Genomic DNA, 22084 nt, shown 5'->3' on the forward strand with positions numbered 1-22084 from the left:
TTTACCCCCCAGCATATGCCGGGTACTCATTTTACCAACCATGGATGGATGGAAGGCTGAGTGGACCTCGACCCCTTTTTACCAGAGATTCGACTTCCTCCTTCCGTTGGAATCCGGTGGGAGAGCTAGGGGATACCAGAGGCTTTGAAAGATTACTATGGCTGCATCTCTATTAGTCCCCATCCTCTGGTGTTTATCTTGGCCTAGGTCAGTGTGTGAGGCTCTTGTGCAATTGGACACGGTCGATTAGTTCCCTAAGCTGGATTCGTGGAGTCTGACCAAACTGACACGAATAGAAAATGCCTTCATCCGGTTCTCTGTTTAAGGGGTGCTTTCAACTCAAACAGTGTAATGGAGAGCTGTTTTTGTGGAAAGAGCTGCTGTTAACACCAGGAGCTTTGTCCTAATGAGACCAATGGTGTGTTTCTGCTCTTTCCCTTCTTGCTTCTATTCAGTCAACAATTTAATGGTATTGGTTGTGCTCTTGTTCTCTTGTTATCTACACTTCTGGCTGCAACAGTGGTTGAACATGTGTAGGGAGGAGAACTTAAGTAGGAATCGAAATGGCTAGAGAATCTAACTTTCCGCTCCTGCAGCTTTTCTCAAGGTGCCCCTCCATTGAACAAGGTGCTGTCCCTTAGTGAAAAGCTGAGGCTTTGTTGGTCTCTGAGGCAGAGCAAGAAAACAAGCGAGGTGGCGTTTCTGACTAGAGCGGCCCACCCATTTATGCATATACTGTCTCTTAACAGCTTTAGCGAGAAAACCTATTACTGTACAAGAAAGGTAGAAGAGCCCTCTAGTGGTCAGATGAAGGATGTTTTCATGCGCATACTGAATGCTTAATATGTTGAAGCCTCAAAGCAGAGGTGGGGAACTTTTGGCCCTCCAGGAGTTGTTGGATGGACTCCCATTGTCCCTTACCTTTAGCTGTGCTGCCTTGGGCTGATGGAATTCCAACAACATTTGTTGTAAACCGCCCAGATAGCTTCGGCTGTGGGGCGGTATATAAATGTAATAAATAAATAAACATCTGGAGGGCCATCCATTCCTCATCTAAAGACATTTCTGCTCTCTAACAGTACCTGGGCTGTTTGCTGCTTTTCCTTGCAATTCAGCTGCATGCTAGGACTCATCACCGTTAAGGGGTCTATGTACTCCCCCACCCAGGCTTAAAGCAACATCATGATATTTTAAAATCTAAAACACAGATGATTAAACAAATCCACAAACAAAATGCCTTACCTTTGTTGTCAGTCTTCACTCTTTTCAGACTGGGGCCCACATTTTAAACCCCAGCTTATCTGTATGGGAATCACTTTTCTTCATTTCCCCCCATTTCTTATATTTTCCCTTTTGCACCCCCAGTTTTTATGCTTTACAGTCTTTTCTCCCTCCCATTGGGGAAAAAGGGTTAAAAACCAGAAGGGAGATTGGTAATGGTATGTTGCATCTTGAATTGTCTTATGGCCTGCCTTTTTTAAAAATAAAAAAAAATCCTATCCAACCAGGTGCTATAAAGGGCATAGCAGAGTTGAAAAGTAGGGACTAGGCACCCATCGATCCACAAGCCCCCTTATGCCCTCCAGATCTTTTGATGGGAGCCTACCCTTATGCCCTCAAATAGGGAACTTGAGCACTTCTCAGTTTGGAAGTAGAAGGAGGGGGCACCCAAAAATAAAGTAGCGATTTCTACATACTTGGAGCAATCCCTAGGAGACATGCAGAGAAACAGAAGTTTGTGAACTGAAAGAGAAAAACACTTTATTGAAAAAAGCAACAACAACAAAAAGCATTGTGAGCCTGCAAGGTGTTTAGAATGTTGAGGACACACAAACAGAGAGAAAGTATTTACAAAAGTAACTCATCGTTGTCTAAAGAGGGGAATACCAGGTTCATACTGCACACCAAAAATAAGGAAAAGAGCTCCTGTCTTTCTGCTGCTTCCTTTTGGTTCTTTTGGGGGAGGGTGCAGGGGGTCCTGCTGGTGCTGCTAATCACAGCAATGTTTGGGTTTTCTTCACAGCAAGTCTTGGGTTTTCGTCATTGTTTTTTGTGAGCGGCTCTTAGTTCCACCCTGGGGGAGTGAAAAAGTGGGTTGAATCAGAAGTTGGGCAGGCAGCATTAGTCTAGCAAATTAAGTCTATGGTTGCAGGCTGTTGAGCCATGAAATGTTGAAGGCGTCAGTTCAGAATGGCAAACAGAGGGAGAGATTGGGAGATCCATGCCATGACGCTAAAATACTTTCACCCCATACACACACACACATACACACATATATATATATATACACACACACACACATATACACACACACACATATACACACACACACCACAATAAAATACTTGGATTCAGGACTGGCAGGCAGCCCCGATCCTGAGCCAGTTTAGCATTTTACAACAGTGGGGAATGTTTCAAACAGGTTGGAAAGCAAAAAGGTGTGAGCCCCAAACATTATTGTAGACTTCGTGTTTCAGGCTGTCTGGAGCACTGAACAGGAACCCAGTTGGAATAATTTTCTCTGTATGCTTAAGCAGCAGAATTAAATAAACCCAGAGGAGTGGCAAGCGGTGCCAGATATGGCAAAGGGCTAAAATTAAGCAATTTCTTAGTTTTTCAGGTCTAGCAAAGAGGTGGTAAAGCAGGGATGGGGAACCTTTGGCCCTCCAGGTGTTGCTGGACGACAGCTCCCATAATTCCTGACCATTGGCCATGCTGGCTTGGGCTGATGAGAAATGGAGTCTGATGACACCTGGAGGGCCACAGGCTCCCTGTCCCTATCTTAAAATAATGCTGCTCTCATTTGCAAGCCTGGTCAGTATGAGTGCTTCAGAAGGGAGACTCTGAGTCTGCTCTGCCCCAACCTCCTCCAACCAGGCTCTGGGCACCGTGGCTGCAGAACCAGCTCTTTGTGCTGTGTCTGTAATCCAGTGGGGAGGGAACAGCTGCCTGTGGGAAGGGCCATAGCTCAGTGACAGAGCACATGCTTTGTGTATGGGAGGTTCCAAATTTAATCACTTTTTTCACTCTCTCATCTGAAACGCTGGAGAGCTGCTGCTAGTCGAGTATTGTAGACAATGCTGGACTAGATGGGCTAAATTTGGTGTAAGGCATCTTCCTATGGTCTCCTGCTTAGAAAATATTTGTTAGATGCGTGTTCCAGCACAGAAGGCAGGAATTGCCCAGCATCCAAAGAATGATTTAAAGCAAATCTATTAAGTGGTGATACAAGCCACTAAACAAAATTTCACAAGATGTTGGGCCATTGGTGGGGGAGACGAAGAAAATGTAGGTAGAGTTTGTTGGATTAACAGCCCCATGCTTGTGTTGTACTGTTGGGGAGTGCTTGGTTCTTAAAAAACATCCGCCAAATAGCGTGAGCATTTCTTCAAAGGCACTCTTCAAGCTGGGTGATTTGGAAGCACCACGGAATGGCAAATGAGATTCAGAGTGAGGAAGTGCACAATGTTCCACATTAGGACACCCATCTCCTAACTCTGCACATACATTGATGGGATCTAAATTAGCTGTCGCTACTGAGAGTGAGGCCTTGGGGTCATAGAAGGAAGCAGGGTGACGTCAGCTCCGTGTGTTGCCGCAGTGGGGAAAGGCAAATCTGATAGTGGGAATTACTATGAAAGAGACTGAAAATGAAACTGCAGGTATGCCATTATGAGTCTTTGGTATGCCTGCACTTAGAAAGCCATGTGTCTTTCTAGTGGCCTGGTTTCCAAAAGGATATCACAGGAAAGTAAAGGAATGAGTGACTAAAATGTTTAGGTGGATGGGGCTTCCTTTGAGGAAATGCTTAGGGTCATATTTACGTGGCTTACAAAATTATGAATGGTGTGGAGGCAGAGTGGGGAGAGTTTCAAACATTAGAACTTGAGGTCATCTAATAATTTGACAGGCAGTAAGTTCAGGACAAATGAAAGTAAGCACTGTTTTCATGCCATGCTTGGTCACCTTATGGAATTCCATGCCACAGGATGTTTGGATGGCCACTGTGACTTTAAAATGGAATAGGTTTAGCTCCCATGTATGAATCTATTAATGGCTGTATGCTGTGGTATGCTGGGACACTACACCTCTCCTTACCAGAGGCAGAGGACAAACAAAAAGGGTTTGCTTGTTGAAATCATGTCCTGGTTAGGAATTTTTGAGGAGTATCTGGGTGGCCCTTGTTGGAGACAGAATGCTGTACTCCAGAAGTTCTCAAAGTTTGGTCCTCAAGCTTTATTCAGGCAGTCTGTGGCATGTCTGTGGATTTGTGGTTGAAGATGGGAGACAGCACATCTATCACGTTAAATGTTCATGTTGATCTTTAGTTGTAATTTTATTGCTTCTTTTATTTCTCATATTGTATTTTATTGTAATACAATTTGAATTCTATGGACTTACAGTTGCTACAACAGGCAGATAAGTCATTAAGTGGTCCACCAAGCCCCTCAGGAATTTTCAAGTGGTCCATGGAAGGGAAAAGGTTTGGGAACTACTGCTATACTTGATGAACTTCTGCAGAGCCCAATCCTTACATATTTAAGTGGCAAACAGCCAGCAGGAAGCACAAGTAATGACATTCCTCACAGCAATTGTAGCAATGCACATGACGTCTGGGGAAGAATCTCACTTTCCCAGGTACAAATAACATATGCTTTCATGCTTGTGTTGTGTTCTTCCAAGAAACTCAGGGTCACATGTGTGGGGTTATCACAGTGTTTCCTCCCAACAGCCTTGTGAACTAAGTTAGGTTGCATGCCCAGTTCACAATTTTACACCACGCCAACTCTTATAATGCAGCTTGGCAACTGAGAAGACGTGAGATCTGCCTACCACAGGTGCAGCCTTGAGGAATGATGAGGGTACAGTGTACAACAAATACATTTTTTATATTGTACAACATCATGGATTGTGCTGGAAGTCATCTTGAAGTTAGTAAGCAGGTCTCAGTCTGTGGGAGGTATCTCTTGGTGTGGTTCCAAGGGGATGTGTCCAGTTAAGATCCCAGTGTACACTAGGAAACTAGAGGTGGCTGTTAGTTAGAGAATCATATCAGCCCTTAATGCAACCTTCCCCAACCTTGAGTCTATTATCCTCTAGTTCCCAGCATCCCCAGACAGCCAGTGGTCAGGGATGATGGGACATGTGGTCCAACACCATCCGGTGACCCAAGATTGGGAGTGGCTGCCCTAAGGAAATTTTATCCTGCCTCTGGTGGCCCATCTAATTTTAATCAGGGTTTTTCTTGCCACAGTTTACTTATAAGAAAAAGACAAATAGATATTTGGTTATTTTAGTATTGCATCTTTCTCTGATTTGATATGTAAAACATGTATTTGTGTTGTAATGCTATGTCTGAATTTTGTGCACCATAACACGGAAGCCCTTACCTCTAGGTGGCATCAGCTTCGTTATGGAGCGACATCAAATGTGAAGTTTTCAGTAAAATAAACACTCAGGCCCTCAACCTCTCTTTGGACTAGTTTGCACACAATGCTAAGTCAAGGTTTATTAAACTAGAGTTTATTAAACCATCACTCAGTGTTATGGGTGAACCCTTCCCAGTAGCTTAACTATGGTTGGTTCACTGTGAACATACCATGATCTGAACCCATTGTTTGTCGGTTTATGACCCTAAGTTTGTTGTAACTAAGGTTTGCAACTATTGGGAAACCAAACACCCATCCTTAACCATGATTTGTTTGGCTATACCACCCCAGATGGTCACCAAGGTACAAAGGAACGAGGCAAAACCAGCCAGAAAGTGAGTCAGACTTTGGAGAAACAAACGATGGCTCATTTGGCTGTCTGTGGGATAACTTGTAACTAACTCATAGCTACGGGCGGTTTATAAATTAAATGAAATAAATAAAATAATAAATAAATAAATAAAACCATGGTTTAGTGTTGTGTGTGAACCGGATCTTGGTCTGGAGAACAGAATAGCCATCAAGAATACAGAATTGATCCCTTCCTGGCCTAGACCTCAAGCCAGAGTTGATGGTTAGATTTCAGTTGGAGACTCTTGGGGTGTGATGCAGGAGTAGCAGGTCTCCTGAGGTGGGAGTTGAATTAGATCATAGTGCTCAGTCTGGCCTCAAGGCCTGTGATGCTCCATCACTGCCTGTGGTCCCTCATGGCATAGGGAAGAGGTTAGTGTTCTGGAGGTGGATAGAGGGGAATCCTGACTTTTTGGAGGGCGCATGGGGCATAATCATACTGGTGAGGTAGCCCTAGCAGGGGGAGAAGAGTGTCCAGAATTCTCTTTTGTTGCCACAGAAATCTCCTGGAGAAGGGGAGAGGAGGCTGGGATCTGGGCAGGAAGGTGTAAGCTGCTGGTGCTCTGTAAGTAATATGGATAGAGCAGGAGACAAAGGGAAAGTAGGTCAGACAGGCTGAGCTGCAGCTCCATGTCTGCTTGTGTGCGTGTCTCGGGGAAGCCAGCAGCTCTGTGCTGCAGCATGAAGGAAGAGGATGGGGGAGGACTGCTGTGAAGGTGTTGGGTGGGAGGACTGCAATGAGAACATCCTCTGACTGCACCTGGTGGCATTCCCTTTGTCAGGTATCTGTCCTGTGAGAAGGAGGAGGCTAATACAAGCCAACTTTATTTCAGGGGCTCCTCCATTTTATTGTCTTCTGGATCTCGTGCCAGAAGAAATTGCAGCTCCATGATGTGAGGGAAGAATGGAAAAGGTGCTTTTTCTAGTGGATACAGACAGCCTTAAGCGCCACGTACTGCTCTGTGCTTGGTCCACTGAGGAGAACAGAACGGGCTGTGGGGAAGGGGGCTGGAAGCCAGGTCCCTGGAACTGACTGCCAGGCTACGTTTCTGTCGAGGGTAGTGAAATGTCTAGCAAGTGAAGCATGGTTGAGAAATGCTTGTTTGGTCTGCTCTGCTTCCCCCCCGCCTTTAAGCAAAGATATGCTGTGGGTGGTGGGTTAATTTAGGCGCCCTGAGGACTTTGTTTGTAAGGTTATTGTTGGGTAGAATCATAGGCGTTGGAAAGGATCTCAAAGGTCATGTAGCCCAACCTCCTGCCAGTGCTATGGCATCCTTGATAGGTAGCCAAAGAATTCCTAATGAGGGAGAGTAGTCCACTCCTCTCAAAAAGCAGACTGTTGAACAGCTCATACCATTGGAAAGTTTCGACTAAAGTTTAGTCTAAATCCTTTTTCTTGTAATTTGGACTCGTTGGTTCAGGTGCTGTCCTTTGGAACAACAGAAAACCAGTTTGCTCCATCTGTGTAATAGCCCTTCAGATATTTAAGGTTGACTATCATGTGAGCTCCTCCGGGCTACAGTTCCCCAACTCCTTCCACCTTCCCTCATGGGGTTTGGTTTCCAGGCACCTCACTATCATTGTTGCCCTCCTCTGGAGACATTCCAGAAGTGCGGCATCCCTTTAGAAAGTGGGGATGTGGGAAGTGTTTGAACGTCCTCCTAACGCTGCAAGTGGTACCAGTCTAAGAATGTATCCAGCCCTTCCTAGCCAATCAAGCAATACTGCCTTTGTATCGTGCTCTAGGATTTGCCAGTGATCTCCTGATATTTTGGTATCTGCAGAACTCTGTCACATAGATGGTGGTGCAGGAAAGTGGAGTTTGGTGCCCATTCCTGTGCATTCTATATATCTAGTCTGATGTAGAGCCCTTAACTTCTGAAGCCTAGCCCTGGAGTATTTTTGGAAACTGCTTCTTTGCCAGAGTCCCATAAACTCTGGTTTATCTCATGACATAAAACAGGGACAAGGTTAAGCATAATACACAGAATTAGCATATAATTATTTGATCAGTTTTAATCAGCCAGTTTTTAAAATTAACTGATTAGATTATGGACTCCAGTTCTGTTTGAATCTGCACAAGTGGTAACAGCATGGGGGATTCTATCCTTCATTGCACTGTTGTGTAATTAGAGCAGAAGAAAATGGATGGAGGTTCATAGGATATTGGTGAATGTTAGGGAGGATTAAGGAATTCTGTCTCTCTCTCTGGAATACCTGCCTAGCTCCATATCCTTTACCAGACACTGTATCTGCCTTTTATGCTTTACCTTTCCTCTGTGACCATGATTATTAGAAATAGTCTAATCTAAGGCAGTCATGCCTAGTTGGATGTTATTATATGTAACTATATTCCACATGTATTTGACTGTCAATTTTTGTCAATTTTCTGTGCACCTTCTAGCATCGTCTTTGTAATAATGTTTGGTACCATCAAACACTCTTAGCTTCAAAGACTTGATTTTGCATGTCAGAGTGTACAAGCGAAGGCACAGAGGAAGTGTCTGCCTGTTTTGTATACACTGAGTGTGCTGGGGCACAAGGTAAGTAATCTTGGATATGCACAAGACTACTTTCCAGGATCCCCTTGCTTTTAGGGGTTGGCTCAGACTTGTGGACGTGGTAGAGCAAGGTGTTGTAGGCAGTGACCAGGCAGGCTGCTGGTGTCTACCTACAGGCCATCCGTTGGTTTGCATTCAGAATGGTCTTGGGGGTCCTTTAGTCCAGTGGTGGGAACCTGTATTCCAGCTGCAATCAGCCCCAGCCAGTGGTTGGGGATGATGGGAGTTGTTGTCCAGCAACATCAGGCGGGCCACAGGTTTCCATCCCTGCTTTAGGCGCTGCCCCACCATATGGGAGCTGCTTTTCCATGACTGGGGGATCTTAAAAAATCTCTTGAGTCTTGAATGATTCCACTCTTCTAACATCTGCTGACAGACAAGATTGGCTGAGATCCAGCAGGGCCTGTGCATGCCCAGATTCTTCTCAAAATTTCATTCTTGGAAGGTGCCCCACAACTCCTAAATTGCTCTCTTCGACTCCAGGTTCCAAAAATACGTTTGTGGATCTGGCATGAGAACCTATTTTTGAAGGGAAAAAGCTGCCAGTGCATGCCGGAACTTCCAGTCTTAAAGCCTGTTACACCCAATCTCCTAGTTGTGTTTACGTCCCCCTGCTCGCGTGGAGAGCAGCTTCTAAGAAGGAAACTCTAAGGAAAATGTGTGCATGTCAAGTGATGGGACATATGCTAACCTCTGGGCTTTGGCCCTAATATCTTCTGTTTAGATGTTCATCCTCAATTTTTCCAAATCTGTGTGACTTCTTAAAAGCCTTGTGAATAAGTGGCTTGGATGTGGATAGGAGAGGGGCCCTGTCCCACCTTTTAAGGGTTTAGTAATTGCCTGCTCTTGCTCACCTTAAATGGCTGGGGTTCCAACGTGGGCCAAAGTTATATATGGTTTGCAGAGATTGGGCACATAATGGCTGCCCAAATAAGCAACAGACCTGGTGACAAACCTAAAGTGGAGCAGCCATTATCTTTAGCACATGGTGACTGGTTTCATTATTCCTAGAACTACTCCATTCTCCAAACTGGATTTAGGGCTCTAGCAGTAGTACAGACTTTTCAGATAGATATTGATTGTACACACATCCACAGGCCAGCTGTTGGCCATTCCTGCTCTAGAGTCTCATGGCTGTGCCCCAAAAGGTGGTTGTGTGTGTCTGCTCTCTCTGTCCTCCAGGAAATGATAGCTGCTTGCAAACCATACTTGTTGGAAGGTGATGACTACCCCTTTCTGCTGGGACTGCATCCTCCATTCCTGATGGTTCATCAAATCTGTCCTTCAAAGGAAAGAGAATTGGTGGAGTTAAAGGGGATCCTTGCTTCCTAGTGTAGGCTTTTTGACTCCTAAAGAGTGTTCAGCAGCTCAGGTCTTCAAGCATCATTATTTCTTGTTAATGCTGTTTCTCTGCCTCTGCTTGCTTACAGTGAAGGAGTTTCTTGCCAAAGCCAAAGAAGAATTCCTCAAGAAATGGGAGAACCCATTGCAGGTATGGTACTACTCTTGCCACCTTGATATTTTGTCCTTTTGTTATCTAGGAGCAACAGCCTGGGTCTTGTTTCTTGATCTAAGCTCTTAGGCAGGTTTTGAAAGTGACACTGGCCTGGTTCACATGTAATGGGAAGCTGGAGTTAAACAAATTTTGGCTTATTAGGAGCGAGTGCGTGTGCTGGTGCACACTGCTTAAATTGCACTTGTACCCCTGCCTTCTGTTGCTGTGCTTGGAGGAAAACAGACCAGAGTACTGGCTTAGCATTAAATACAAACCTGTGCCCATGGCTGTTTCCCTGCAAAGAAACCATGAGACAAGCCAAGAGCAACCATTTGTTTATGCTTGTCTTGTCTCATGAGTTGTTGTGGAGTGCTTTCTACATAGAAACCCGTGCCTTGATGTTAAATTTACGTATTACATGTATATCCCACCTTTCCTCTAAGGAGCTCATGGTGGTGTACACAGTTCTCCCCATTTTATCCTCACAACAGTTCTGTAAGGTAGGTAAGGCTGAGAGGCTGTGACTGGTCCTAGGTCACCCAGTGAGCTTCATGGCTGCATGGAGATTTGAACCCTGGTCTTCTAGATGCTAGTCTGACACTCAAACCATTACGCCACACCAGATCTCCTGTGCTGGCTGTATGGGACCATATGGGTATGGTGCTTCTCCACTGCTGCTGCCGCCGCCTTAAACTTGACAAGTGTCACTCTTTAAAATAAGGCGTTGAAAGGATCTTGTCAAAACGACTTCTGGCCAAAGACATAAATCATAATCCTGATGGCCATCCTAAGTTGTCCTACAAAAGAAATAGGGACTCTGAGACAGATGTTTCAGTCCCTAGGTTATTCTGTAATTGCCTCTTTTGTAGGAATCTTTTGCAGATTGAATGTAGCTAGGGGTGCACAACAGGAGCAGAGCGAGGTGTCCGAGTTGGAAATGCAGATTGGGTTGAGTATAGGAGAGCCAGCTTTGGATTAGTTTACCTTTTGCTTATACATTTCTAAGACACTTTGGAAGATGGGTCTGACAACAAGATTTGCCAGTGCTTACGTGTCAGGGAACAAATAGTCAAGAGCTGTCCAAATTACTCAAGCAAGGATCAAAAGCCCTTAGCCCATCACATATACGGCTAGATGTTTGCATTTCCCCATCTGTAATATGGCCTGCTATCTCCCTTCCCCCCGTCTCCTTTCTATCTGAATAAAGTATTTTCTTCCCTGCACTATTTGAATATCTCATTGCTCCACTTAAAGGTCCAATATTTTAGCTTCTCAGCAAATAACTCTCACAAGGTGACTGCCAAAATAAACTGCTTCATGGCAATAAAATAACTGTGTAAATTGGCCCCGATGCTGTAGCTGTTTTGGCTTGTCCCATTTGCTGCCCCTTGCCTGTGGTATCATGCATAAAGGTGTTGTTACATCTAGCTAGGTTTTGCAGTAAGTGTGATTTTTGGAGATACTACTGATTTTTTTTGGTCAGGCTTTCAGACTTGACCCATTGTTGTTTCTAGTTTATTACAGCCGGTGTGGTGAGAGTTGGGTGGCTACACAATCCTTACTTTGTGGGTTGAGTTTGACTCTCTTGCTGTCAGCATGCAGGAGGGCTGTACGCCTTTCTCTCTAAAAACTCTTGCCTTTTGTGCCCTCTCGTGGTGAAATCTGAATGTATCCCAAACTCCAAGAATGCTGTTAAGTGACAGCAGCAAGGTGCAGGGAGAAGAGTTAGCACTCCACAGGGATGTTCCTCTTCAAGAACAGTTGCTGCTTCAATATGGCATGGGACGATGTGGTGCTGCCTGAAGGCTTATATTTCAGGCAAAACTAGTAGGGCTAGCATTTTGAGCCCTCGTGGCCGCTTCAGGGTCTCCCAAAGCTGCTGGCTAGCGCCTGGTGTCTTCCTCAGCGCATTTTGTTCCTCTGCTTCTTTTCTCCTTTTTCAGAATACGTCCAGTCTGGATCACTTCGACCGGCTCAAGACCTTGGGTACAGGCTCTTTTGGGCGGGTGATGCTCGTGAAGCACAAGGATACTGGGAATTACTTTGCCATGAAGATCCTTGACAAGCAGAAAGTGAGTCTTGAGTTTGCCCTTGAGTTCTATGGATGTATGCCTGAGTGTGACAAAAGAGGTGCCGCTGACTAGCTGACTTCCTCCCTGTCATGCAGGTTGTTAAGCTGAAGCAGATTGAGCACACCCTCAATGAAAAGCGCATACTCCAGGCTGTGAACTTCCCATTCCTTGTCAGGCTAGAGTATTCTTTCAAGGTAAGTGGTGCTTGTGCGTGCATGCATTCGTGTTCTCGTTCTCTCTCTCTCTCTCTCTCACACGCACACGCACACGCACTCTCTCTCTCTCTCACTCACACACACACACACACACACTCACTCACTCACATACTCACACACTCTCTCATACATTTGTTCATTTACTGGCTTTCTGGTCCTCTAGACATGTCTTAGAACATAAGAGGTCTGCTTGATCAGATCAGAGGCTTACAGTCGCCAACCAGATACTTATGGAAGCCAGCAAGCAGGATATGAGCTCAGTAGCCCTCTCCACAAGCAGGGCATGAGCACAGTAGTACACTCCTATTTAATGATTCCCAGAACTGGTATTCAGAGGCACATTACTCCATACTGTAGGTACTATAGTCATCATAACTAGCAGTCATTGATAGCCTTTTTCTCCATGACCTGGCACTAGAGGTTTGAGTCCATCTTAGTAAATACTACTTTTGAAGTGAGGTACTCTTGTAAAGGTGAAAATATCCTTCTCATGGCAGGAGGAGATCTTGTACAGATCACAGAACAAAAAACAAGACACACTCTACTGTAAAAACGGTTTTGCATCTAGCAAGCAATCTGAAAATCTTAGTGTGCAAATGAATGAGGACTAGAGGACAAGGAACTTAGCTATGAGCATTCAGGTTTTTAAGAACTAGGGTCTATTGAGGTAGGGGCAAGGCAATGGTGGTAGAAAGCCATAGACTAGGGAACAAACATGAAGACTGGGATTGGTGGGCAGTTAAGGAACTGTAGTCATGGGAGAGGACCGAAGTTCTGAAGCCTGGAACACTGGAGTCTGTTCTTTAGCCACCTCCTGGTCTGTAGGCACTGTATAAATATTTTGTCGGCTTTTTCTTTGCAACTGTAAGGACAGTTTTTTTTTTAAAGGAAATTTGCACAAATGTGAATTCTGGGTCATTCCTTTCCCCCAGCCCAGTTTCTCTCCTAGAGTGGACCGGTAGATGTGTGTGTATTTATGCAGGCTTGAGCATTACTTTAGAAAGGCAGTATAAGCATTTTGTAAACTAGAGAGTTATGGCCCTGGACTTGTAGGGATGGAGGTGGGTGCAAAGCAGTGCTTGCCAGGACTCTTAGTTGTTTCTGCACTTGATTACAGGATAACACAAATCTGTACATGGTGATGGAATACATCCCAGGTGGCGAGATGTTCTCCCACCTACGACGGATTGGCAGGTTCAGGTGAGTGTGTTCCCTTGTCACTGTTAAGTTAGGATGATGCTCTCATTCTGCTAGCAGATGAGCTGAGTGTTAGACATCCTGGGGTACAACAGGAGGAAAGAAGAGATTTACAGTTTCTCTAGTTCTGCACTTAAGGTTGAGTGGAGGAGTAGAATAGCATTCCTGTCGAGATATGACAGGCATCCACTATCTGCACTTTCTGGAAACAACTGAAGACATTTTTGTTCAGACAGGCTTTCCCAGCTAGATGAATGGGCCTCTGTTATGGGTGTCAGTTTCGTATTGTTTTCGAATATATATGCTGTGTTTTTGTGCTTTTTTTTTTTTTGCTGCTGCTGCTGTTTTTATTGTACATTGCCTTGAGACAATTGTGTAGAAGGCAATTAATAATAAATTCCAGCATGCCCTAACTTCTGGTATAGAGTGTGCAGTTTAGAGTTAAGTCTAATGATAGAAGCTGCATTTGCTTTGACATTAATGTCCGTCCTCCTGGATGTGAAGGTGATGAATATCAGGAACAGATCACTGCTTTCAGAGTGTAGTGACAATGACAGTGAGCTCCTGATGCTTCTCATTAACACTTAAGAGGCGGATGGCCAGGGGTGACACGCCTTTGTGACTGGAGTGCTTTTCATCAAGGGATTGTTGACTGAGGCTGGTGTCTTCAGTTTAGATTGGAGAGTATCAGAATAAGGAGAGATTCTGCATGCATTTAGCCCAAGAATATAAGAAGTTTGATGGGGGGAACGAGGTCGCTGATTCATAGGGTCGCCATAAGTCGTAATCGACTTGAAGGCACATAACAGCAAAACTTTCTGGCAGTTGTGCAGCCTTTTGTAAGTATACAAGTGGATCCTATAAATACAGGGAATCCTTCATAAGGCCAACAATATTTCCTCATGTTTATGTTTGAGGCACCAAGAGAACAATGTTATTGGATGGTTTTATATAAATATAGCAAGTAAGGCTGCAACCCCACTTATCAGGAAGTAAGCCCCATTGAATTCGGTAGGAGTTACTTCTGAGCAGACATGGTGAGGATTGTGCTGTAAGTAAATACTGAAAGTGCTATAGGGAGCATGTATGGACTATGTAACAAGGTAGTTATGCTATTCCCAAAACTTGTCTATTAGATGTGGCTCTAAATCAGGGTTTCTGGAAACTTTAGTTAACCTCAGCTACAAGGAAAGGATATAAAGCCATTAAGCTACCTATTGCCTTGAAGGGCAGAGCCATTTTTAGAAGCTTACTTTTGATGAAATATACTTGTTTATATAGCCTTTGTGGCTGTAATCCAAAACCATGAACACAATGTCTGTATAAAACAATGGTAGTCTACCTATGTCCCATGAGCAGCTTTCTACTTTCCCTCCACTATAGCAGTCCTTGACAATACAATGTCAGACGATTACCTCTCAATCAGAATAAAGTGTGAACAAATAAATTCATGCTAGCTTATTTCAATTATAGACTTTGGGCATAAAAATTGGATCTTAATCCTAAATACATTTTCCTTGGCAGTAAGTCTCAGTAATGGGACTTGCTTCCAGGTACATATGCATAGGGTTGTAGAGTTTGTGCTAGACCACATATATAATCCATCCCCTTGGTAGTTAGAGTAATTATATAAGAATAAGCTTTCTGGATCAGACCAAAGGCCACTATAGTTCAGTATTCTGTTCCCATAGTAGCCAACCCCCTATGAGAATCCCACAAACACTCTCCTGCTTGTGTTCCCCAGCTACTGGTATTCAAAGGCATCCAGTCTCTGATCCTGGAGGTAGCATATAGCCATCATAACTAGTAACCATTGAAAGCCTTAATCCTTCATGAATTTGTCTAATCCTCTTTTGGAGCCCTCCAAGTTGGTGGTCATCTTGTGGCAAACTTCATAGGTTAACTATGCACTGCATGAAGAAATAATTCCTTTTGTCTGTCCTGAATCATCCACTGTTTAGCTTCTTTGAATGATCCCAGCTTCTAGTATTATGAGAGAGGGAGAAAAACTAGTGGCCGAAAGCTTGGAGTATGCAAATGACCACACAGCCATCAAATCTGAGACAGCAGTTGGATCAAACTTGTACCTTCACATGATATCCTCAACCACCTGAAAAAGAAAAAAAGGAAAAGCTTTAGTCTCCACACTCTGCCTACAAGTGTCCTTGTCTTGTGTTGGTATTTTGCTTGTTTTGTGTTGACCTGTCTAACACACTCCATGATAGAAAAGGTGCAGATCAGAGCTGGGTGTCTCTAGCGTGACATCCATGGATACCACTGTGCCTTTTGCACACTGCCGTTAGCACCTGCCAAGGCCCTCCCTTTCCAATTTTAAACTTTTTTTTTAATTGAGAAGTGGCTTTTTCTTGTTTGAGGTTTTTTGGGGCTGGGAGAGTTGTGTGCTCTCTTGTCTTACTTGTTTTAGGCTCTGTGTGTTTTGCATATTGGGGGAGGGTTAACATCACCACCACTTCTGTGAAATGGGTATTTTGTGGTGCCCACAACAGTTCCTTAGATTTCCCTATGTGCCCATAAACCCAAAAGAGTTGGGTAGCCCCTGAACTATAAGACATGTACGTTCCAAGCTCTTGTCATTCCACCTCACCCACACTGCAGCACTGTGAATGCCCCCTTTGCAGATCATTACTTGAGCGAGGGGAGGTTCCATTTCAGCAGTGGAGAAATGGTGCCAAGGAATGGCAGTAAAGTCTCTGCACCAGGCTGCCTTGAGCAGTACCTAGAACTTCTGGGCATACCTTCTCTCTCTCTCTCTTTGGTCACCTTACCAGAACGTCAGGATGGATTACTCAGCTAATCTTTTTGTCTCTGTCAGGGCATCTGGCTAGGCATTACAGGTGTGCCGACCTGGCTGGATCCCCACTGGGCAGGTGCCATGTCTGTGGGTATAGTGTGCATCCCTATGGGAGCAGCTTGGGTGGGAGGCTCTCCTGTGCCAGAGTGCACATCGTCAGAGAGGGTGAAATGTGTGAGGTAAGTTTAAGTTGAAGACTCAAGGTCCTGTTGATCATGATGGGAAGACAGATCAGGTCCTATGATAATGGTTTATGGCAGGGGTGGTACCTGCAGCCCTCCAAGTGTTGTTAGACTACAACTCCTATCATCCCTGATGGTTGACTCTTCTGGCTGATGGGATTTGGAGTCTAATCGTGTGTGGCCATAGGTTCACCTCCACTTCTCCCCATAAACCAGGGGTGGAGAAGACCTAGCTAACATACATTGAAAATAGCTTATGAAAATGCTCTTTCCCTTTTTTTTTTGGCAGTGAACCTCATGCCCGGTTTTATGCCGCTCAAATTGTGCTGACTTTTGAGTACCTGCACTCACTAGATCTCATCTATCGAGACTTGAAGCCCGAGAATCTCCTCATCGACCAGCAGGGCTACATTGAGGTAATGCTGCTTCCATCCATTTCATGGGATCATGCTGGCCAAGTTGTAGGAATTCCTGTCCTTGTCAGTATGTCTAGGAATACAGGTTCATCTGAACATCTGAAACACTTAACATTTTAAAAGTGTTTGACAAGCATAATAAACTTATTATAAAATGATAAAATTGCCAAAACAATTGGGAGGGCATCTTTCTGTAATGCATGCTTTAATTAAAAGGAAACACAGCACTCCAATTTTATTTTCTAAATATTGTGCCTGCTTAACCAAATGTGCTCCAAACCACAAAATGGTTGCACTTTTCCTATTCCTGGAAAAAATGACTGTTAGAAAATATTTAGTTATTGGCAGTTGCTGTTTAGAAAGAGGCATTTCCTTCTAGAAACAAAATCTTTTCTCTTGTAGATTTCCCATCCTAAGCATCGCCTCTCCCCATACTGGGCTTAGGTTTAGTGGAAGCCTCCATCACTTCCTTTGTACTGCTGATCCTATTTGTGTGGTAAACTCAGCTTAGTTATTTTTCTCTTATCTCCAGGTGACAGATTTTGGCTTTGCCAAACGAGTAAAAGGCCGAACATGGACCCTTTGTGGGACTCCAGAATATCTGGCTCCTGAAATTATTCTGAGCAAGGTAACACATCTGTACCCAGAAACAATATTCTGTGCCTTGATCAGCCATGGAAGAGGACTGTGTCCATCTTTGTATCTGCAGAACCCTCAACCGCTATACTCTACAATTAAGTGCCAGTCATCCTTGATATATGTGATCTGAGCCTGCTTTCCTTTTGCAGGGTTATAACAAAGCTGTGGACTGGTGGGCCCTGGGTGTCCTCATCTACGAGATGGCAGCCGGCTATCCCCCCTTTTTTGCAGACCAGCCCATTCAGATATATGAGAAGATTGTCTCTGGGAAGGTAATATTTCAGTGTAGAAGCTTGCAGGTTAGGTACAGGATATTACATCTATGTATTACAACATGATGACCATCTTGTGCATGGAGAAAAACACAGTTCTTGTCTGGAGAGCACATTGGAAGTTGCCAAATATCTGTTGTTGCAGAGTGCATATATTTCTAATGTTTGGTGAAGCTTGTATATGCTCTTTACTTGCCAATTAAATGCTGGATTGGGTGTAACACAGCAGGCTATGAATGGAAAACCTCTCAGTATTCTCTTGGCAAATTTTCCATTTATCTTTTGGTGCTACTCACAGCTTTCACTATAGGAACAAAACATCTGGAAATCTGTACAGCTGCAATTATATGCACAGTCTGGTTTTGTTTTGAGGAATGGGCAAATCTGTTGGTTTCATCAGAATACTGAGTCTCAAGTTTCATATGCTTTAAATAAATGTAAGACTCTAGTCCTTGGTGTGAAAAAGAAAATAGTTGAAAAACTCTACGGGCTAAGTGGAATATGGACTTTCTGAGTCTAGAATTCCATCATGGAGTAGTAGGAATACTGGGCCAGTATCTGTAATACTTGGTGCTTCTTGCAGGTGAGACTCCTAGAATAGCGTTAGGCCAAACAGCACAAAAATGAACAGGAAAGCACAAAGCAGAGATGGATGCTGAAGGTTCTAAGTTAAACAGGGCAAAACCAGGAAAAGGAACAGGCATGCAGCTCATGCTCACTGTAACTGCCAGGCTGTGAGTTTTCAGAATATTGGTCTCAAAATGTGTAACATGGCCTAAAGGGGTGAGGTGTAGTGGAGCAGCATAGGAGAGGGGCCCCCTCCAACCTTTGCAGAGAAATGGGGGAAGTCAGAACATATTCCCACATCCCCAGACAACCTAAATAAAACTACTGGGGATCAGTGGCTGCAAGTGCAGGCTGCCCTCATGCTTTCAAGAAATAATATTTTGACAACTGAGATCAGCATGTGGGTGCTAGCTTTCAGATGGGTGAGGCTGGGACTTGCTATGCTCCTCTAGAGTATGCATACCCTCTTTGAGTCCAACCCTCTTTGCGTCCAGCCCTTTTTTCCTCCCTTCCTCCCCCCAGCCATTTACCCTATGAATTTTCACAGGGCCTTACTTGTAGACTTTGATTTATAACTGGGTTACCTCTAAAACCATCAGCACTAGTTACAGTTTGAATCAGGATATTAGGCCAGGAGCAGCAGTCTTTCTCAATAGCTGTTAAGAATTTCTATTGAGTTGATTCCTTGTTGATGAATAAACATGTATTGTGAATCTTCTGTTTTTCTTTGACACTGACCACTGCTATGTTTTACTTTTGATCTGAAATTTGTGCAGTGTGTTATGGGTCCTTGCAATGTCCTTCAGAAAAGGATTTGTCCTTGTTAAGAATGCTGTAATATATTTTTTAGAGTAGCTAGCATCACAGTTGGGCATGTAGCATTACTCCTAACTGGCCGAATTAATTTAAAAGCTGCCAGAAGTTTGTTGTGCTAGGTTGTTGCATCAGGACAGCTCGACTAAATGAGCTGACAAATAAACAACATAGTGAAAATAATGACTAACGTTCAAAGTGGTTGGTTGTGATGGCAATCCAGCACAGGTCTCAACAGAGTGAATGGTGATTAGCCATTGGGAGGGATTGAATCTTCTGGTAAATCAAGATTATGTGCCCTGCTTAAAAGAGAAATGGAATCTGGTTATAAGTAGCTGTTTTTATAATATTAAAGAGGCCAGGCCAAACTCTGTGATTCTAAAGATCCTATTTGATCTTGCTGAATTAAGCTTGTGTATAAAATTCCCAACTTAAGTTTAAACTAGTACACTAAGTGTACATAAATATAGGGCATGTCTGTACTTCAAATTTAAATCCATTTTTTTTTCAAACTGTCAGTTTTCAGCACCCTGCCAAGGAACCATAAAATTTTTGTTTGGGGATCCTCATTGCTTCACAGAATCACAATCCCTAATGCACCTTGCATGGAAGCCATGACAGTTAAGCCTCTTTAAAACTGTAGTGTAGACCTGCTCATGGCCTAACATCACACTTCTAAGCTAGTTTTTAATTTGTGAAACCCATCCCTTTGAATTTCAGTAGCCTGATAACATTCTGTTTATGAAGATCTATAACTGTAGAACAAGATTTAGGTTTGCAGTAAGTACATATAGTAGCTTTGCCAGTGTCTTTTTCTGCAGGTCCTTGCTCCTAGGACTCCTGATCTAAGCTGTTTAAACTCACTTGCCACACTGAGTTTCATTTAGATGAGATGCAATGCCCAGAAGTAAGCACAAAGAGCACTTGTATTAGTTTTTAAAAAATTTCCCTACTGTCAGCGTCTTTTGCCAAACTGCTTCTTAAATTCTTCTCAATTTTTAAAAAGCAGTTATGGGAAACTGCCTCGGGTGCACATCTGTGTGTGCATGTGAATTCCTCTCTTTCAGCAGCTCCTGTGCCAGACCACCCAGATTGTTTTTTTAAAAAATGTGGGAGTTAAAAATCAGTTTTAAAAAAAGATAGGTAAGTATTCCCTTGGCCACTAAAAATCCTCTTTGCGTTGAGTGTTCAGTTTAAAAAAAAAATCTGCAGCTTTCTGTCTCAGAGTTAGAAGCTCTTGTAAGAATGAAATCTAGGGTTTGTGGGAATGTGCAAGATAACATTTACGAACTTAAAAAGAGCCCCATTGGATCAGACCAAAGGCCCATCTAGCATCCTGTTCTCACAGTCACCAACCAAGGTGACTAAGGGAAGCCCACAAGCAGAACATGAGTGCAACCACCCTGGGATCCCAGTTTTGTGGTAAATGTTGCAATTGCAGACATACAGTAAATTGGTGTTTTTGGCTATAGAACATAATGAACCTCACTTCCTGCCCTCTTCCTGTGGCTGGCAGATTTCTCCTGGAAGGCAGAAAGATTAACCTATTATTGACATCTGCCTCATTGTACCAGGTTCGCTTCCCATCTCACTTCAGCTCAGACCTGAAGGACCTGTTGCGCAACTTACTCCAGGTAGACCTCACCAAACGCTTTGGCAACCTCAAAAATGGAGTAAATGACATCAAGAATCACAAGTGGTTTGCTACCACGGATTGGATTGCCATCTACCAACGGAAGGTAAGGAGCAGTAGCAGAGTACAGTCAGAAGACGGTGATGGCTTTTGTCACAGCTCACAGCTTTACTCCTAAAGCAAATTTACACTATGACACTGCCAGAGAAGTAATGCCAACTGCCTGTTGTTGGGTTTAGTGCTGCTACGCATACCTGGTCAAACACACGCATGCATCACCTTCTTGGACCATATAGTTCAGAGCTTCACAAACGCTTGCATCGTGCTTCACAAGACGCTTTTCCCCCCCTACACAAATATCTCTGTGTTGGGGAAAACCCTTAGGCTTTGCTGCAACGGCAGACTCTGTATTAATGAAACATGATCTCAGAGGAGATATTGAGATGGTAATTTCTTTGCGGGAAGATCCCAAGATCTAATAAAATCCACTGCGGCATCTGTGTGGGAAGTTACCATGTCTAATAGCATCTGTTAGACCTGTTCTTCATGAATTTGACTGAAAATTTCAGTCACACATCTGCATTTACCAATGGCGTCAGAACTCTAAAGCTTCTTCGGACTTAATGTTGCATTCCATAGTCTAAGCAGGGGTAGGAGCCTGTGGCCTTCCAGACGGTGTTGGACACCAATTGTTATCGTCCCTGACCCTTTGGCTGTGCTGGCTGGGGCTGATGGGATTAGGAATCCAACCAAATCTTGCAGGACTGCATGCTCCCCCTCCTTGGTGCAAGTCCTGCTAATAGCCCATATGAAAGTAATTGCAAATAGAACATGAGGAATCAGAAACCCCTTTGCATGAAATAGGATAAAGGTGAAGGAATGCAGGATAGGACTATGTAATGGACTGTATCTTTTCACTCTAGTTCTACTGCCCACCTGGATTGGCTGATTTGCAAATGTGCTGGGCCTGAAGATTCTGGTTTTGTTCCTCCCTAAACCGGAAGAAACCCATGCCCAGTTAAATACATCTCTGCCTTGGGAGGAGGCAGCTGAGCTGCGGGGGCTGTGGAATGTAGGGACTGCTCCCATTTTTGGCTAGGCCTGATTTAGGGCTGAAGAAGATGTGCATGTTGGTTAAACCTGTGCATGTCCATTTGCCTATAAGTGCAGATGGGAGGGAGAGCCACATTTTATAACAAAATGAGCATACAGGGGAAGGGAGCGAAACCACTTTTCTTTCTGCTATTAGCCTTTAAGCCATTTCTCCCCTCCCCCAACCCAGTCCCAGAACTGACAGTGAGCTGGGATAAGAGTTTAAAGTACCCAAGTGTGGCAAGGTAAAGGAGTGGAGATGTGAGTTTTGTCCTATGCTCCTGCCTACTCACTATCAATTTTTCATACTCATAAAGTAGATCTCAGCCCCACTTGAG

At 43.9% G+C, this 22084-nt stretch overlaps 1 protein-coding gene across 1 annotated transcript in view; it reads left to right on the top strand.

The window, feature by feature from the left end:
- LOC133380086 (cAMP-dependent protein kinase catalytic subunit alpha-like) overlaps window positions 1-22084 on the top strand; it is a 65728-nt gene that overhangs the window by 40738 nt on the left and 2906 nt on the right. The window contains 8 exon segments of the mRNA XM_061616638.1: window positions 9772-9833; window positions 11780-11908; window positions 12004-12102; window positions 13241-13323; window positions 16604-16730; window positions 17263-17358; window positions 17519-17641; window positions 20596-20760. Of these exon segments, the coding sequence (XP_061472622.1) occupies window positions 9772-9833; window positions 11780-11908; window positions 12004-12102; window positions 13241-13323; window positions 16604-16730; window positions 17263-17358; window positions 17519-17641; window positions 20596-20760 (884 nt within the window).

This window comes from Rhineura floridana, chromosome 3 (genome assembly GCF_030035675.1).
Source record: "Rhineura floridana isolate rRhiFlo1 chromosome 3, rRhiFlo1.hap2, whole genome shotgun sequence".
NCBI lineage: Eukaryota > Metazoa > Chordata > Lepidosauria > Squamata > Rhineuridae > Rhineura > Rhineura floridana.